This window comes from Syngnathus scovelli, chromosome 21 (assembly GCF_024217435.2).
Source record: "Syngnathus scovelli strain Florida chromosome 21, RoL_Ssco_1.2, whole genome shotgun sequence".
NCBI classification, from domain to species: Eukaryota; Metazoa; Chordata; class Actinopteri; order Syngnathiformes; family Syngnathidae; genus Syngnathus; species Syngnathus scovelli.
This window is the reverse complement of record NC_090867.1, coordinates 8532439-8550302: the sequence shown is the minus strand read 5'-3', so window position 1 is coordinate 8550302 and position 17864 is coordinate 8532439. Positions and strand designations below refer to the sequence as shown.

The 17864-nt window shown below is 45.9% G+C and overlaps 4 protein-coding genes across 6 annotated transcripts; 2 read left to right on the top strand and 2 right to left on the bottom strand.

The window, feature by feature from the left end:
- Positions 1-344: 344 nt before the first annotated feature.
- Positions 345-4937, bottom strand: kcnh6b (potassium voltage-gated channel, subfamily H (eag-related), member 6b). 2 transcript variants are annotated; one of them, XM_068649422.1, is made up of 11 exons: positions 4633-4937; positions 3689-4114; positions 3227-3620; positions 2964-3163; positions 2651-2903; positions 2393-2586; positions 2219-2324; positions 1906-2157; positions 1665-1845; positions 1402-1600; positions 346-1325 (listed from the first exon to the last, which is right to left on the bottom strand). In XM_068649422.1, exons 1-11 carry the CDS (start codon positions 4765-4767, stop codon positions 1095-1097), a joined length of 2571 nt encoding a protein of 856 aa, XP_068505523.1. In that variant the 5' UTR covers positions 4768-4937; the 3' UTR covers positions 346-1094. The 2 variants fall into 2 exon arrangements, with proteins under 2 accessions (XP_068505522.1, XP_068505523.1); XM_068649421.1 differs by having other exon boundaries at positions 345-1325; positions 2964-3620.
- A 714-nt stretch (positions 4938-5651) lies between these two features.
- On the bottom strand, positions 5652-7213 carry taco1 (translational activator of mitochondrially encoded cytochrome c oxidase I). Its single transcript, XM_049758510.2, has 6 exons — positions 7073-7213; positions 6779-7018; positions 6594-6700; positions 6322-6455; positions 6008-6173; positions 5652-5939 (listed from the first exon to the last, which is right to left on the bottom strand). Exons 1-6 carry the CDS (start codon positions 7089-7091, stop codon positions 5730-5732), a joined length of 876 nt encoding a protein of 291 aa, XP_049614467.1. The 5' UTR covers positions 7092-7213; the 3' UTR covers positions 5652-5729.
- Positions 7214-8472: 1259 nt separating this feature from the next.
- pth3r (parathyroid hormone 3 receptor) lies at positions 8473-13643 on the top strand. Its single transcript, XM_049759289.1, has 13 exons — positions 8473-8774; positions 10740-10845; positions 11149-11259; positions 11324-11448; positions 11641-11735; positions 11808-11964; positions 12051-12204; positions 12288-12348; positions 12413-12479; positions 12561-12655; positions 12715-12856; positions 12925-12966; positions 13037-13643. The coding sequence occupies exons 1-13, from the start codon at positions 8703-8705 to the stop codon at positions 13499-13501; spliced, it is 1692 nt and encodes a 563-aa protein (XP_049615246.1). The 5' UTR covers positions 8473-8702; the 3' UTR covers positions 13502-13643.
- Positions 13644-14222: 579 nt separating this feature from the next.
- Positions 14223-17832, top strand: rundc3ab (RUN domain containing 3Ab). Of its 2 annotated transcripts, none has more exons than XM_049760056.2 (11): positions 14223-14560; positions 15341-15456; positions 15525-15673; positions 15750-15835; positions 15901-15990; positions 16068-16148; positions 16223-16388; positions 16455-16612; positions 16680-16799; positions 16889-16977; positions 17047-17832. In XM_049760056.2, exons 1-11 carry the CDS (start codon positions 14466-14468, stop codon positions 17187-17189), a joined length of 1293 nt encoding a protein of 430 aa, XP_049616013.1. In that variant the 5' UTR covers positions 14223-14465; the 3' UTR covers positions 17190-17832. The 2 variants fall into 2 exon arrangements, with proteins under 2 accessions (XP_049616013.1, XP_049616014.1); XM_049760057.2 differs by having other exon boundaries at positions 14224-14560; positions 15546-15673.
- The last annotated feature ends 32 nt before the right edge of the window (positions 17833-17864 follow it).

Sequence of the window (17864 nt, the reverse complement as noted above, 5' to 3'; positions counted from 1 at the left end):
GGGTGGACGCCTTTACTGCTCCCGGCCGGTGCGACCAGCGCGTGCATGATGAATGCGTTGCAGATGCCGATGATCACCATGGCGATGATGAAATACACAGTGGAAAAAAAAGTAAAGTACAACTCATGGGAGCGAAAATAAAGCCTGCCTGTGATCAAAGTCACCATCCAGACGATGAGCACCCCCACTACCCTGGGAGTCGCAGTCCTCATCCTGTGGTAGAAAATGGGGTGAACAATGGCCACATAGAAATCCACGCTCATGCATGCCATCAGGAAGGGGCGGCCACACATGTTCAAGGTGTACGCAAAGTTGGTGATACGATCCACCAAGTCATATTGGTATGTGATCTCATTTATGATGGTGATTGGTAGGAATAGTAAAAAAATGATGTCCATGATTGACAGGTTCAACACAAACAGATTGACGGACGTGAAAACACTTTTGGTTCTGTGTGCCTTGAAAATATCCCACAGGATGACAAAACTTGCCGGGAGACCCACCACGGAACAAATCAACGACGAAGCCATCCAGAAATACACGCCGGTCTCCATGCCCGCGCAGATGTCCAAAAGAGCCGACGTGTTGGCCATCCTCAGAGCAGCCGTATCGCAACGGAAGAAATCCGACAACCCGTTCCGCACGAGGATTTCATACCTTCCCCGTGTGGCCCATAGAAAAACAACATGCAAATCCCTGCTTGGTTTTCTGGGACACAGCACGTATTTATGGAAAAGAGCAGGCGTGTGCGTTGACCACCAAACAAATTCAGAGTGTTTATAATGACACCGAAGATTTTCCACTCCCGCGTGTGGCCGGGTCAAGATGATCTGCAGAAGAATCAGAAGTTGATGGACTGCAGGGTGTTCCTAAAATCTGGGTCACGCAACTGGCGCCTCGGGTCGTATAGAACCACAAACTGCATGGGGTGGGGGATCGATAGTCTCGTGGACTTTATCCAATATGATCGTCCCGGAAAGCCTCCGGGGGTCAGAGCTACCCGACAGACGATCCAAACAGCGTTCATTCTTTTTGTCACCTAATATGTGATTTTTTTAATTCATGTATTCTCTGCTAGCTGTGTCCGTTCAACTTCAAATGTCCCGCCGAGTGCTTGTTTTGTTAGGAAGTACGGGGTCTGAGAGATGTTTCTGGATCTCAGACAGTCCTGAGGTAATGTCCAGGTTGTCGGGTAGCGACGGGTAACGCTGCGAGGCGCCCGTGGCCCGGTTCACGGGATGCGGCGGCCGGGCTGTGGTTGAACCGTGATCTGTTTCGGGGGTTCCGCCGGATGCCGTGAATTTCATATCTGAGTGGGTGGAGGTCTAGAGTAACACACGTAAAAATATGATGTCATCAGAGTTGATCAAGATGGAGATGAATGGTGACGGTTAACGATACCGGGCTGTCGATCTGCAAGGGAGCCACGGGGTACATGGCGTGCAGAACCGGCGTCCCGCCGCCGCCGCCGTAAAGCCCCGTGGAGTCGGTGGAGAGTGTCCGAGATGACACGGTGCTGTAAGCCGGAGGGACGGGAGCGATCTGCCGTTGGAGGAGCTGGAGGATGACGTTGATGTCGGCCGTCATGCGCGTCTCCAATCTGAGGAGGTCAAACGTGCGTAAAGCAAAGCTTGCCGAAATATTGCAACATTTTTAAAATTCACCTGTTGAGCTGTGAATGCAAAACTTCCAGTCGAGACTCGAGCTCGCTGGGTCGCTCTTCCATGAAAGGTGGCGGATGGTACGAGTCGCGCACCGAAGATGATCGCCAGGCCCGACCGGACAACTGTTGAGATCGGCGATCTGTCCAGTAGTGCAACATTTCTGGCACATTTAAAGATGACGCTATGAAGACAAAGACCTCTTGAGTCACGTGACTTGTCTCAAGTCACATGACGGTTGTACCTTGACGATTCTGGTCCACCGAAGCCCCGCCGGGATGGAGCAGCTGCACCTCCGAGGGGGCGTATTCCCGTCTTCCTTCTTTGGAGGGGTAAAAGTCCACTTCGGCGCCCTGAGCCAGAAGTTTGGTCAAGTCCTCGCTGGACTGGGAACACTGGGATCCGCAGCTACAAGCGTCTTCCCAGTGGGCTTGGGGCGGAGAGCAGCGGTGGCGGCAGGACTGAAGAGGGTGGGAATCCTTGTGATCCATTCCATCTGTTTTTGGAATATGAAGATTTAACGATTGAGGTAAAAGCGGTGCTTTGGTACGCCTCACCTGGTCTGATTCTGCAGTCCAGAGAGTGGATTTTGCGTCTCGACCTGTGACGGAAATCGCTGTCGTCTCCTGAATCGTCAGTTAATGTCGGCGCCGCTTGATCTGCCTGGTAGACAGCGCAAAAATCGATGTGGCTGTTTTGAGTCCAAAAAAATGAAATATTCCCAAACTTACATCCCTGAGGTCAAAGGTCAAGTCCAGGTTCCGCCAGAAGTTGTCGGCAAAGCCCGGGTAGATATCCAGAACCTCCAGCAGGTCGTCTCTCCGAATCCGGTGAAGGTCGCAGTAAGTGATCGTCAGCACATCGGAATTTGACTTCCCGGGCTCGTCGTAAAGGTGGATGGGCTCGCCGAAGATGTCATCCTTCTCTGTAGGAGACAATTTTCGACTTTGATATCACGCGCGGAAGAGATGATTAAATGTGTTCTTTACCTAGTATGGCAACCACCCCATCGTCCCTGATGACCTGGATGGAACCCCGGGAGATGAAGAAGAGCGAGTCGAGGATGTCGCCGCAGTGGATGAGGGTGTCGCCAGGAGGCGCGTGGACCGTCTTGAACCTCATGGTCAAGGCACGAAGACAGGCCTGGCTGCCTCCGCGGAAAGCCTTACACGTCTGGAGCAGAGTTCGATTCAAGTGCAGACAGATGTCCGCTTGCAAGGACTCCGGGAAGCCCTTCAAGACCTGCGGAGGAGAAGACCACCGTGATGTGAACTCCTCGGGTAACTATCGAGTAAAACTCACAGCGTTCATGTCGATGCCGTTTGTGTAGGACCACGCGTGTTGGAAGTATTCCTCAAGTCGCTGGCGTAGGCTGACGGGGATTTGGTGGAAACGAATGAACTCTTTGACACGTAGCATTTGGGTGTGGTAGCGAGTCGTCCCCGAGTAGAGCCGCTGGATGATGGCCGACACGTTCCCGAAGATGCTGGCGTACATAAGAGCTGAGCGGGAGGAAGACAAATAAATAGCTGTCATTGGCCGAGTTGAAGAATCGATTGACTCACAGCCGATGACCATGACGCAGATGGAGAAGATCTTCTCCGAGTTGGTGTTGGGAGACACGTTCCCGAAGCCGACGCTCGTCAGACTGCTCAAGGTGAAGTAGAGAGCCGTCACGTATTTGTCTTTGACGGACGGGCCGGAGCTGGAGTCGTTGTCGTTGTACGTCTTGCCCAGTTGTTCGGCCAGGTTGTCCAGCCAACCCGTCTCCGTGTAGGGCCTCTCCACGAAGCCGATGGCGTACCAGATGCAAGCCAGCCAATGGGCGATGAGCACAAACGTGCACATGAGGAGGAAGAGAACGGCGGCGCCGTACTCGGAATAGCGGTCCAGCTTTCTCGCCACGCGGACCAAGCGCAGCAAGCGAGCTGTTTTCAGCAGACTCGTTAAGGTCGCCATCTGTGGAAGTGAGGAACCGATGGATCAAAGCCATAGAATCGGTCAGGGATCGCCGCTGATGTTCTCACCTCGTCAGAGCCGGACCTAAAAATGAGAAGGTCAAAAGGGATGGCCGCGAAGAGATCGATAGGGAACCACCCCTTGATGTAGTGCTTGGCGATCCGGCTTGGCTGCGTCACCACCTCGTCGTTACGGTCCACGTAGGTGGTACGCAGGTTGATGACGATGTCCACGATGAACAGCACGTCCACCATCAGGTCGGCCACGTTGAGCGGGTTGCACGTGTAGCCGCAGATCCTCTGACGCACGTCGCCGTGTTCGTCCAAGAGGAACGTCGCCGAGTATGGCGTGAACACCGCCGTGTAGAGCACCAGGAGAAGGATGATCCAGTCCCAGAAGGCCTTGAAGGGGCTGTAGTGGAGCAAGATCCACCACGTCGTCTCCGGGACTTGGAGTTTGTGTTCCGGCAGCACGTCAGACTCCAGGGAAAGAACCTGAAGCAGAAAAAAAAAATCATCAAGCAAAAAAAAATGGAGGACACTGGACTTGGTTGATGAAGACGTGTCCATTTATTTTTGCGGCTAACTAAATAGAAACCTTGAGAGACTGAGTTCTGTCTCGGCCAAGACGGCAATCTTTGATTCTGTCACCATGGTGATGCATCCCGAAAGCCAGTTCTTCTCAATGAAGAAAAACAAAAGTTCTTCAGATTATATCCATATTGTACAAGACAGTTGGACCAAGAAGATGGATGTCTAGCTTTTTAATTCCGAGGAGCTCCGATAGCAGCCGGCGTCCCGGAGAAGCGGTGATGCAGAATGCCGAGCCCCTGGGCGCCGACCCGATTGAACTGCGGCTCAATCAAACCTCGCTCGTGTTCGTCACCCGGAAGGAAAACATGCGGCCACCCAACGAATCTACTGATTTTTCCACTCGCAATCCAATTAACAGCAGTCATGTACGTAGAACTAACAGAAGAACCCCCAAACATGAACAGACTCCTCAATCATACCTGGGTGACTTTCTCTGTGACGTTCTGGGATCGATCCTTCTTCTTGGAAGGGCTGAGAAGTTCCATCCTGGGGGTTGGAGGGGATCGGGACCTGCTGGCCGCTCCCCCGCACTTCATCGGGTCCGAGTCGGACATCTACAGAAAGATTAATCTTGCTATTAATAATTTTACATGGAAGAGGATCAAACATTAGATTCAAAGGTCCATGGAGTATTCCTTCTTCTCATCCCTGGATGCAAACTCTCGGGTGGGACCGTCCTCTCTGGCCAGCAGCTCGCATGTCTTTGTCAACACTGGAAAAACGTTCGATGCCACGTTGTGGAAGCCAGGCGGGAAAATCGATGGCTATCATCGGTAAACACAGAAATAAAGCTGGAGGGCTCTCGCAACGGACTTCCCCTGTTAGCAGGTTACGTATGGATCCTCCACATGGGACACGGTGTGGCTTCATTGGACCCGAGGTCTTTCCACAATTGACAACAGCTTCTCTTAAAAGCATACAAATGGACTTTTGTCTATATGTTGGAAGTTCAGCGAGCGATCCGAAAGTATCCTGCCCCATATGGTCGAGAAAATGTTCAATGTTGCATGCATATCACTAATGTGTTATCTTATTGACTTCGGCGTGGACACAATAATAATGATGGGAGGGGGGGGGGGACTGGTGATGACATTGGACCTTCAGTTTTGACCTTCATCTGTTTTTATTAAAGTTGTCCCAATAGTGATCAAGAAAATAGCATCACAACAGAGGCCCATCATTTATTTAAAAGCCAGTCCACCGTTGCCGTATAAACATTAGCTTGGTTAAATGGTGCTTTTTATAGCAGTTCTTTTTTGTGTTTTAGTCGCTTGGGCTGGATCGAATGAGTCACTGAGGACTACAGTAGGCTAACTAAATTTTTGTCTTTTTATAGGTGAGTGATTTCAAATATTATGGTTGTCAGACTTTAGTTTATGGCCCACTCTAAATCTTCTTGGCTGAAAAATGTTTCACAAAGGGAGAAAGTTGTTTAAGGTCAACTGTTCTAATAGGCTTTATTTATTAAAAAGCATCTCAATGTACAAAAGTATCCACAGAGTCTCCAGAAAGCATCTCAGCTCTGAGCCTGGATATTGTCCCAGATGCGAACCACGTCGGGGCAGTCGCTAAGGGCATCGATGAGAGCGGAAGCTGCTTCCAGCTGCTCCTGATCCAGAGGCAAGAGGTTGCGAGGGACAAACTCAGAAGATGCAGACATCACTTTCATCCCCAGCTCCTCCAAGGACTCTCGAACCTTGCGCAGGTCCGCGTTGTCACAAGTATACTGGAAAGACCATGGTGAGTTCAATGCATGAAAAAAAATCCTAAATGTGGCAACTAAGTGCAAAATACCCGCAGGAGGGGCGCGTCGTCGTCCTCGTCCTCCGTCTCTTGGACGTCCTCCGCTCCAGCTTCTATGGCCAGCTCCAGCGCTCGTTCGGATGTGACGTTCTGAGCGGGCACCACCACCACGCCCTTCTTGCTGAAGTTATAGCGGGCACCTTCCGATAACATTCCCCTGTGGATGGATACAGAATCACACCTGGTTGAAGCGAGTACGTACTAATTCCAGTTTATACAACTTTTGTTTGTTTCAGACAAAAGTAGTGCTTTGCTGCTAGTCTATATGCAATCGTGAAAAAAGCACTATGGAAGCTTCGCCTGACCCGTTTTTACTGAGGGCTCGTCGGACATCCTGCTGGCTGCGTGAGCTGTTATCGGTCAGAACTTCAATGAGTAGAAGGCATCCACCTGGTCCACGAGCTTCAAACGTATGCTGTGATGCCGGCTTGGATTTTTCCTGTGAAAAGAGCAGCGAGAAAAGGTGATTTAGCATACGTTGTCGTTTAATGATAGGTCGCCGGCTAATTGACAAATAAATGACAATGCCACGTCCCACCACGAGCCTAATAGAATTAATCCATGTTTTTAAACGCACCACATTCTTGATTGCAGTCTCGATGGATGCTTTTGGCACGTTCTTGTTCCTGCACTGCTCCAGGAGTTGGGCTAAATTGACGTTCAAGTCTGGATTGGGTCCACCCTCTATAAAGGACAAATATGACAAAATTATTACTCAAATAAGACAACAGGAATTAAAATAGCAGTTTAAAACATGTTCACCTTTCACTGCAACCTTGATCATCATGACAAATTTGGCTATCATTTTCCCTCTTGCCTCATCTTTAGGACCTTTAATGTGTTTGACTTTGGACCATTTGTTGTGACCCGCGCACAAGGCTGGGATGAGGTGCAAAGCCCGGACAGGAGGATTCCACCATAGCCGCTCGATGGGTCGCAGGGTTCGGATAGCCCCGTGCACCATCCACCCGGCCATGCCCTTCAATGACACACGCGCAAATCCTAGACGGTTGTTAGCGGGAACATTCAAGTGGCTCTAAAATGTCATCCAGATACCTTCCGCTAAATTTTGCATCCTAAATGAACAACATAAGACTGCCGATTGTACGATAACTTGCAAGTTTACAAACGTGACAACATCCTTGCTGTGGACCCGTAACTTCCGGGTTTTCGTGATGAGACACTAAGGGGCTTCCGTAGCAGTGTTGCTATATGTGTTATATTTTATTATACTTATAAATATTTTAATTAGATAATTTATTTGTATTGGTTTTATTCATATGATTTGCTATCGACACGCAAAAAATAATTTCAATAATAACTTTACCCAAGGTACGCCAGTGCCGCTAACTTCCTGGTTCTCGACCAATCAACCGCAGTCGCTCCAAATGGTGCCTTCAAAGACTTCCGAAATTTGGATACATATAATACTATGAGATGAAATAATTTATATAATATAATTAATATAATAAAATATTCTATAATTAACATAACACAATATAATATAGTTAACATAATACAACATAATATACTGGCCATGCTGCGGGGCAAAAATACACGTCCACGTACATCACTGCACTGGACCGCGGAGCATGTGAATTAACAGCAAATTGACGTTTGCAATTGTACTGTCGCCCTCTCGTGGTTATGGTCTGAAGTACATGCTTAAACCATTATAATAAATACACAGACGCAATATTATATTATATTATATAAAATGATTACTTGTAGTTATTATTATTATATAGCATATAATATATTGAAGATATTTGTAATAAAGTATAATATTAAATACAAAATAAAATATAACAACAATAATGAAAATTAATAATTTTATATTTATATATTATATTTAAATACTTTTATATTTATCTAATATAATATAATATAATATAATATAATATAATATAATATAATATAATATAATATAATATAATATAATATAATATAATATAATATAATATAATATCGTGTCTGTTTATTATAATGGTTTAAGCATGTACTTCAGACCGTAACCACGAGGGGGCGACAGTACAATTGCAAACGTCAATTTGCCGTTAATTCACATGGTATTTTTTCCCCGCAGCATGGCCAACATATATGTTATATATGATATGATATGATATGATATGATATGATATGATATGATATGATATGATATGATATGATATGATATTATATTATATTATATTATATTATATTATAGTTGTTTATAGCTAAGTAGAGATTTAATTCACTTGATATTGTCTTGACTTTTGCAATGATGACCACCAGATGTGTCTTTTGTGTCATTTTACAACTATAACAGAAGCGAAAAATGACTCAAGACAATCAAGTTCCTTCCAAACTGCAGGAGGAGGAGGAGGCATCCTCATCATTGCTTCTCTCTCTCTCTCTCCTCCCCACAAGGTAGCACGCTCTTCTGCACTTTCCCCCCTCTACCTCTCCCTCATTCTGTCCAGTGAGCCATGCACGGCAACATCACAATCTGAAAAATCATGGTACACAAAAGAGATACTGAATTGTCTTTTCTTTTCGCCCCTATTTGACTGATGCAGAAACACATTCAAAAGGAAAGGAGCCTGTGTGGGACCCAGAGAAGAATTTTGCCATGACAGTTCCAGGGAATGTGTGGACATAAGGTTTCTTGGGGAAAATTATTCACCGCCAAGCTGAAGTTGTCACAATGATGTACGGAATATTGCCTGGACTTGGACTTTTGGTTCTTCTACACAGTGTAATATTTGTGGCAGGATTGGTGAGTGTCACTTTTGGCATTTTTATTACATTATCAAATGAGCAAAACAATTCCATTTTTTTATACACAAACTCAATTTTGAGGGGCTTTCAAATTCAGCTAAATAATACCAATTCGTGGGAAATAAATTACTTCAGAAAATAAAACCAGCAGCTATGTAGTTTTTTTTTTAAATTCCAGCTTGAAGCTATGGTTGAAAAATATTTACTTTACATAAAAAAAGGGAATTTGATTGTATGAATCAAACATTGTCACATCGTGACATAATACTGTAAGAAATACCACAAGGCCAAATATGGAAAATGTCACAGAGCAGTGTGAGCTTTTTTGTTTTTTCCAGGAAAGCTTTTCAACAGCAATATGAAAACGCAATGAAAGAAAATATTTTTTTTCTCATATCTTCGTGTCTTAATGTCATGTAAATAGTGACCTGTGTTTTTTGTAACGATAACCATAGCAACATAGTATTGGGTAAAAAATAATTTCTAAATTTTTTCTTGCATCTCTGACTAGAAAATCTTTAAATGTTTTTGACCAGTTATCAATGTGAATATTTCAAGATTCAAAAATGACAATTTCCAAGGTCACTAAAGGAGAAGACAGAGAGGGATTTACAGATGAGGTCAGAGGTAAAGGTTAAGATAACGAGCAGGACCTTCCCATGGCCTGCAAGGAATCTGAATGATGCAATTGCCTGAGAATCATGTGAGGAAAAGATCTCCACGTCCATGTTGGAAGTCAAAGCACACTTTGCACACGCAACAAGCAAGAACGCCTCTTCCAGGAATCACCACATGAGACTCACTACCACGATTCCATTTCTCAATATGTTGTATTGACTTGGGCTGAGCGTTCCCGTTCTCAAAACAAATGATACCCGGTCAGCATTCCGATTCAAAGCCAAATTCACCTACTGGCAGTTTATTTTAATGGGCCATTTAATGAAATGTGTCTGTTGGGCTTCTCAGATTTTTTTTCTTTTTGCACTGCAATGACGTCTAACCATGTTGGATCCTTTGTCTAATCCACTCTTGAGGTATTTGGAAAAAAAATACAGATTTTACGGCGACCTCTTGAGGGTAGCAATGCTAACAAGGCATCCCGTCAGGCAACAAAACCTCAAAAAATAAAACAGGACTATAAAAAGTCATAAACCAGCGCAGTTGTCTTGTTTTGGGCTTTTGTTGATTTTGTCGTTAGACCCACACAAAGGCGGCAATTGTGCGGCGCGCCAGTCTGGTCTCCGGCCCATCCGGTCCAGGCGGCGGGAAGCAAAGGGGTTGGCGGTGCATCATCACATACCGCGTCTTCTCTCAACTATTTGACAACACCTTGAGGCAGCTCATCAAAATCCTACACAAGACTTGACAGATTGCCCTAGTTGGTCAAAAATGAATGAACTGCAATTTTCTGCCACTGTTTGTCTTTGGCGGGAGGGAAGTAACAACATACCGAAACTGCTTCCTGTCGCCCCCCCACTTGAAGTTTACTGTCAAACTCAGTGTGAAACAAAGACAACTTCACGTTGAGTATTTAACCAAATCACATTCATTTAGCTTAATGCTAACACACAATGCAAAACGGCATTCATGGCTAACAAAATTAGCATAGATGGTGATGCAATGATGCATTGGAGATTTGAACACAAACGGTTCCGCAACACACGTAAACAGAAACTATAATGACACTCAAATATTCTGAAATGCACAATACTCAAAAATAAGTAAAATAGTGGCTATTGACAACCCAACCCCCCTTTGCACGTACCCGGCCCCCACTAGAATTCCCCAAATTCCCCTTACAAATGGCAACATGTCATGATGTAAATGGAAAACCATTTCCCGACACATATTTGGGCGGTGTTGCAGCTTGGCACCCCAGATATCCTCACACATACCAGAAAGCACTTTTAATAAAATCTCACTTCTTCACAATCTGACATTGTCTATTTTCCCACTCGAATAGGTGGACTCCGATGATGTCATCACGCGTGACGAGCAGATCTTCGTGCTGATTGGTGCCCACGCTAAGTGTGAAAACAGCATCAAGTCACAAATTACCCTCATGCAAGGTTCGCTGTGTGCTATAATTGCTTTTATTATGATTTCCATTTGTAAATTCAAGCCAATTGTGTTTAGTAAGCAGACTGAATCCATAATCGGCAAGCGCTATTATTGCAGTGGTGATTTATGGAAGCGACGATAGGATAGGAGTTAACAGGGGTCATATCCTGCCGGCCAATGGAAGCTCCGACAAAGGCCAAGCGTTTCTCATTCATACTCTGATGCAAATGCAGATGAGCTAAAAGACTAATCGAGACGCCGCGAACAAATCACATATGGAAAAAATGGTCATTATGTTTTTTTGGGTACAGAAGGCGACTGCATCCCTGAGTGGGACGGCATCATCTGCTGGCCGAGGAGCAGCGCCGGGCAGATGGTATCAGTGGGCTGTCCCGAGTACATCTACGACTTCAACCACAGAGGTAGTACAAGTACTCGAACGCGCAGTGTTTTAACTTTGGTGTTGATGTCTCCGATTATTTTCAGGTCGGGCCTACCGCCACTGCGATGAGTCTGGTACCTGGGAGCAGGTGTCGGTCATCAACCGGACGTGGGCGAACTACAGCGAATGCACCACGTACTTATCAGCCAATTACAGGACTCAAGAAGAGGTGCTTTGGAGTTAATATTCGAGAGCATGTCTACTAGTTAAGTGGTCTAGATGATTGACACATTTGTTTGCTCTGAACCCCACTCTGACCTATTGCGTGGTGTTCCACAGGGCTCAATTTTAGGGCCCCTGGTATTTCTTTTTTTGGTTGTTTTACAAGTGCGCTAAATTGTCTTTTGTGCTCGTCATGCAGAAGGTTTTTGAAAGACTGCACCTCATGTACACTGTCGGCTACTCCGTCTCTCTGGCATCTCTCCTGGTAGCCGTTTTCATCCTCTGCTACTTCAAGTAAGATACAGCTGACGTCGACAGTGAATCATACTTTTATTTATAGTATTTATATTTTGTTTATCTGTTCAGACGCTTGCACTGCACCCGCAACTACATCCACGTGCACCTCTTCACATCCTTCATCTGCCGAGCGATCAGCATCTTTGTGAAGGATGCTGTGCTCTACTCGGTCTCTGGTGAAGTTGTAGAAGAAGAAGTCGAGCTTGTGGGTCAGAAGCAGCACATGGTTGGTATCGGGGAGCTCAAACTGGTATCGGTGGGGAAAAAAAATAACATCCTTGGTTTCTCTTTGTGGGTTGTATGTGTGTTAAGGCCGGCTGCAAAGTTGCCGTTACGTTTTTCCTCTATTTCCTGGCGACCAATCATTACTGGATCTTAGTGGAGGGTCTTTACCTCCACAGCCTCATCTTCATGGCCTTCCTCTCTGACAAGAACTACCTGTGGGCCCTCACCCTCATCGGCTGGGGTAAGCTCACCCGCCAGCCGGACGGGAGGGGGCGGGGCTTTTGCGCCCGACACCAATTTAATGGCCCATCATTCTAATTTTAGGCGTTCCCGCTTTGTTTGTGTCCATTTGGGTCAGCGTGCGGGCGTCACTGGCAGACACACAGTGAGTCACCATCAAAATGGCGGGAATTGGAATACAATTGGAGATAACGTGGTGCTTTTTGTAGATGTTGGGATATCAGCGCTGGGAACCTAAAGTGGATTTATCAAGTTCCCATTCTGGCAGCCATTGTTGTAAGTGGCCATTTCATTAAGTACATCTGTACAATCCAATTATTTACATTATTTTGACATTGCATGAAATTGCATGTCCAGGTGAATTTCCTGCTCTTTGTCAACATCATACGCGTGTTGGCCTCCAAATTATGGGAGACCAAAACTGGAAAACTGGATCCTCGGCAACAATACCGGTAAGATATGATCTCGCAAAGTGGTCTTGTCTTGAGATTTAACCACCCTTACCCTTTAGGAAACTTCTCAAGTCCACATTGGTGCTCATGCCTTTGTTTGGAGTCCACTACATGGTCTTTATGGCTCTTCCTTATACGGAAGTTTCTGGGTTGCTGTGGCAGGTGCAGATGCACTACGAGATGTTCTTCAACTCATCGCAGGTCGGACAGAATCCACGTGTCATTGTAATAATGGAAGTGATTTTGATTGTGATGTTTATGTGTTTTAGGGATTTTTTGTGGCCTTCATCTACTGCTTCTGCAATGGCGAGGTAATGTGATGATTTTATGACGATATAGACAGAGGTGGTGAGGAGATTTTGTTTTTTTATTCACTTGCAGGTGCAGGCAGAGGTGAAGAAGGCGTGGCTGAGACGAAGCCTGGCACTGGACCTGAAACAAAAAGCCAGGATAACTAGCAGTAACGGCGGAGGCAGCTGTTACTACGGCGGCATGATGTCGCACGCCACCACCACCCACAGCGTCTGCATGTCGGCCGTCAATCACCGAGCGTTTCCCCTCGCCGCGGGGGTGGTCGGCTACGGTGGGGGGGCGGGACTCAGGCTACCCCGCCAGGCCGCCCTCCACCCGCAAAGCAGACTACCCAGATACACGGCCAGTGAATGCGAGAACTCGGGGATGGCGACAAAGAGGCCCGCAGGGGCCGGGACCACCGGGGGAGTCTTTGCAAGACATGCGAGAGATAGCAAGAAACACGATGAGGCTAAAAGATCCCTGGCGGAGATCTCCGGAGAAGCGGATCCAGACACTTTCTTGTCTGTGAAAGAGCTGGAGACTGTCTTGTAAATATTATTTGGTGAACTTTGCTTCATTTAAAGCAACTTGTTAATATGAAAATTACAATTTAAAGTCCAATTTTTATGTAGTCATCATTTGAAATTCCATTTGGCCACATTATGATGAAATACAACTTTGAATATTGAGCCGACACTGCACTTCGTCTGCTTGGCTTAACAAGGTAACTTCTGTAAACGTAATCATTGCTTGCTAACTAACAGTTGGCTGTGGTCAGACACGTCTAGACGGGTCAGGCGCTGCAGTGCAGCCTTCGTTGTTGATTCATCAGTCCCCAGCAGATGCCTTTGGCTCCGTCGCAAGCACCCTCACCAGCCACCTTTCTACTTAATCACCTCGCAACACCGTCCTGAATTTCACACAGGTCACTTAGAATCTTGCTCACATGGCAAACAGTACCTGAACATGCACCAGCATTCGCATGGATGTGTGTGTTCTATTTTTATACAATACTCAGAACATTATGTGCCTGTATAATGGCGTTTTCATTCATGTAATTGGGGAAAGATGATTTGAGATACAATGATTTGAGTTATGAACATAGCTCTAACCTTGAGACAAACTATATCCTTCAGATAATCAATTAAAAAAGTAACAAAATATATAATATAATAATAAGAAGAAATACGATAAATTTAAAGTAAATTAATGTCTTGAAAAATGTTTGGTTTTTTTTGTTTTCGGTGAGCGTATCCGCATGCGTCATGATGACGTCAACGAAAGGGGCGGAGTCACTGTGAGGGGATGGAGCGCGTAGATGTCCACCACTAGTCTAATTGGGGAGATTAAAAATAAAAAGAGTCACGACACGCGACTTCCGCTCCTTTTGCATGTTTCGGCTCCTCCGAGCGTTTCCTCCATCCTCTCGCGTCGTGGCTGGTTCTCGTCCGGGCGTGAATGAGGCGGACCGGTGTTGACAAGGGAGGGGTCCTTTGATAGCAGGGCTGCCGGGCGGATGGAGCCCTGCTGTTTGACCATGGGTGAAGTCTCGAAGAAAGCATCCACTCGGAATGTGGCGGTGGAGAGGAAGAACCTCATCACCGTGTGCAGGTCAGTGTTACTTTTCTCGAAATGTTCCAATCCCATACTCCAATTGTGCGTTTAGTTACGTCACACTTCATGTTATTGACCTCAGATGACATCATCCGATTAAAAGTCCGTCGTGCAGTGACAGCTCTGTCCTGACATGATGATGTACGAAAAATAACAAATAATTAAATGCAACAGATAATAAAAAGCGGCTCGGAGTGAGTTTAGCAGTGTCATCTTCCATCTGCTGATGGTGTGGTTGCCTTGACGACAACCTTCCCGGGGCAAGGACTGGGTGGCACCCTGGGGAACCAGCCTTATGCACACCTTTTAATCCATTTGGCTTTCTCATGAATGAGGTTCTAGTTCAAAAAGAGGAATTAGAAGAGAAGAAGAGCCACCGAGTGATTCCCTGCTGTATACAAATTGTCTACTGAATGAGACATTGATGCATTTGGAACAATGGCGAGTTTGATCATTTGCTTCATGGTGGGATGAAGGCAAAAATGCAAATGAGTGTTTCTACGGCGCTCAAACTGGACGTAGCAGTTCGCTGTGCCTGTAAACCATCACGTGGGGCACCATATTCAAAGACGAGTCATCTAATTGATCCAGTAAAATATGACTGTGCTTCTTCTGAACGCTTGGCAGAAATATTTTCCCCTTAAGCGTGACATCAGTTCAGCTTGGGCGGGGCAACATTAGACCTCAGGATGTGAAAGCTATGAGTTCATTAGATCAATAGTATCAACAACCTTAATACAAATAAACTTGGAATTTAACTTCTGTGCGGCTCTCCAGGTTTTCAGTCAAGACCCTCTTGGAGAAATACACAGCCGAGCCCATTGATGACTCATCGGAGGAGTTCATCAACTTTGCAGCCATCCTAGAGCACATCCTCAGCCACCGTTTTAAAGGTAAGCCGCTTTGATTTCGATCTGGTTAACCTCAGAAGAGCTGCAATTCACGATAGGAATGAATTTAGATAGAGGAACATTTATTTCAGGCTCTAGTAGCTGGTTCGATGGCCAGAGGAGTTTCTGGGATTTTGTTCGACTGGCTTGCGCCAAGCTGCCAAATAGCTGCATTAGCAGCATCGAGAACATGGAGAACATCAGCCCATCGCGAGCAAAAGTAAGACTTTTAACAAAAACAATTTTCTTCAGACGTTAAGATATTCTGGATTCAAGTCTTTGTTTGATTCCTTCAGGGCCGAGCCTGGATAAGAGTGGCCTTGATGGAGAAGAGGCTGTCAGAATATATTGCTACTGCCCTGAGGGACACGAGGACGACAAGGTGCTACTTTTTTTTTTTTTTTTTTAATCAAATATGTCAGCCGCTGTATTTTTTCCCGTCTGCAGACGCTTCTATGCAGAGGGAGCCATCATGCTCAGAGAGGAAGCCTCCGTGCTAACCGGGATGCTCATAGGCCTTGGAGCCATCGACTTCAGGTGACCCTCATTCCAGGTATTATGAGTATCAAACCTATTGTGACCTTATCTTATTGGTGTCTTCTCCCCTTTCACAGTTTCTGTCTTAAAGGCGAAGCCTTGGATGGCAAATCGTCCGCAGTTATTGACTACACGCCATATTTGAAATTCACACAAAGGTACAAGAAACATTTTAGGAAGCTAAGCGCGGGGAGTCTCCGATCCACTTTAGTTTGCAATGTTTCTTTTCCAGCTACGACTACATGAGCGACGACGACGATCGCCAGAGCGTTGAGAGCAGCACGAGTGACGACAGCATCCCCGAGCATCCTTACGTGCCTCTGGTCACAGACGAGGAGAGCTGGAGCACAAAGTGTCGCAAGATGGAGCAGAGGTTCAAGATTGTTCATGCGCAGAAGGTCTGCCATCAATTTTTAATTCAAGCACAAAGTCAGAATTGGATTTGATGATGTGTGCGTTGTCAGGGTTACTTGGAGGAGCTGGTGCGGCTGCGGGAGTCCCAACTGAAGAACACAGAGGCGGAGAACAAGAGGCTGAAGGCCCGCCTGGATGAGCTACATGGTCAGAGTCACCAGGAGAAGAAAGAGCTGGAAACTGTCGTCCTGGAGCTTCAGGAGCAACTGTGAGTGACACCTTAAAACCTAAAAATTTGAATTCCTCTCAGTAAGTCATGTTCCCATTTTTGACAGAACAAGTTTGATTCCATGTGACACCAGCCACTTGGCTAAGAACCTGACCATCCCACTAGTGAACCAATGGCCTCTGCTCGAGCCGTACAACAGCCAGGACCACGTCAAACTTCTCCGCAGGTTTGATGGATCATAAAAAATTGAAATATTTTTCTCGTGCTAGCTAGCTTTTTGTGCTCTGGCTAACGCCACGTTTGCTTGATCTTCAGGAGGAGTTTCCCTAGCACGGAGCTGCTGTCAGTGGATTCAGATCCTCTAAGGTCGGAAGGGAAGCAAAATGGAGGCGCCTGGTGCACGGGTGAGCACAGTTCTTCTTTTAAAAAAAACAACAACGATAAAGAGCTAAAAATATTTCCCTTGCATCCAGAAAAGGACTACACCCCTTCCCTAATGGGACTTTGTGGCTCCTTGGGCTCCCTTCCAAGCTGCAAGTCTCTATCAAGCCTCAAGTCCAGTGAGTGCCTGGTCAACATCAGCACAGAGAACAGTCCTGCCCTCTCTCCCAGCTAGGGGTCGCCAAAGTCAACACCACCGTCCATTTTCCAGATGCTGAAAGCAACAAACTAACGCCTCTTGGACTGTCACCACTTTCTTTCCCTCTAGCGCTATTTTGACATTTGTGAAAGAATAGCAGGACATTCCAAGAAAGAAAAAAACAGTAGCTGCTGTACTGCCTGACGCCCTTCTCTCATCTTGTCATTTACGGGTTGACTAACAAGTGTCAACCAGTCACTGTTATTGTCGACGTTTCTCTGTATCTAGCTATTGGAATTAGCTAGCTAGCCCCCCCGAAAAGTCGTCCTCCCTTCGGATAGTTTCAGCATTGCTCTTTGCTGTGTGAATTTCAAAAAACATTTCATTTAACTTTACAGGGACTAACTCCAATGGGGGAAAAAAAGATACTTCTTGAGTTAGCTTTAGAGTATTAGCTAGATTTATTAGCATCAGGCTAACAAAATTTGCAGGAGCATTACAATGCAAAGTGCATCATGACTATGCAGAATGAATGTTTCCATTGTATTTTTTTTCCATATACCCGACACAAGCGGGAGAGAAACAAGCGACTGGATTAGTGTAGCCCCTCATCGGGTAGAAGATGTGGTACATTGTGTTATTTAAATGCAATAAACCCGCCTTTTTTTTGTGTTATTGAGTCCAGGGCCATTTGCATAGGTGGACATTTGC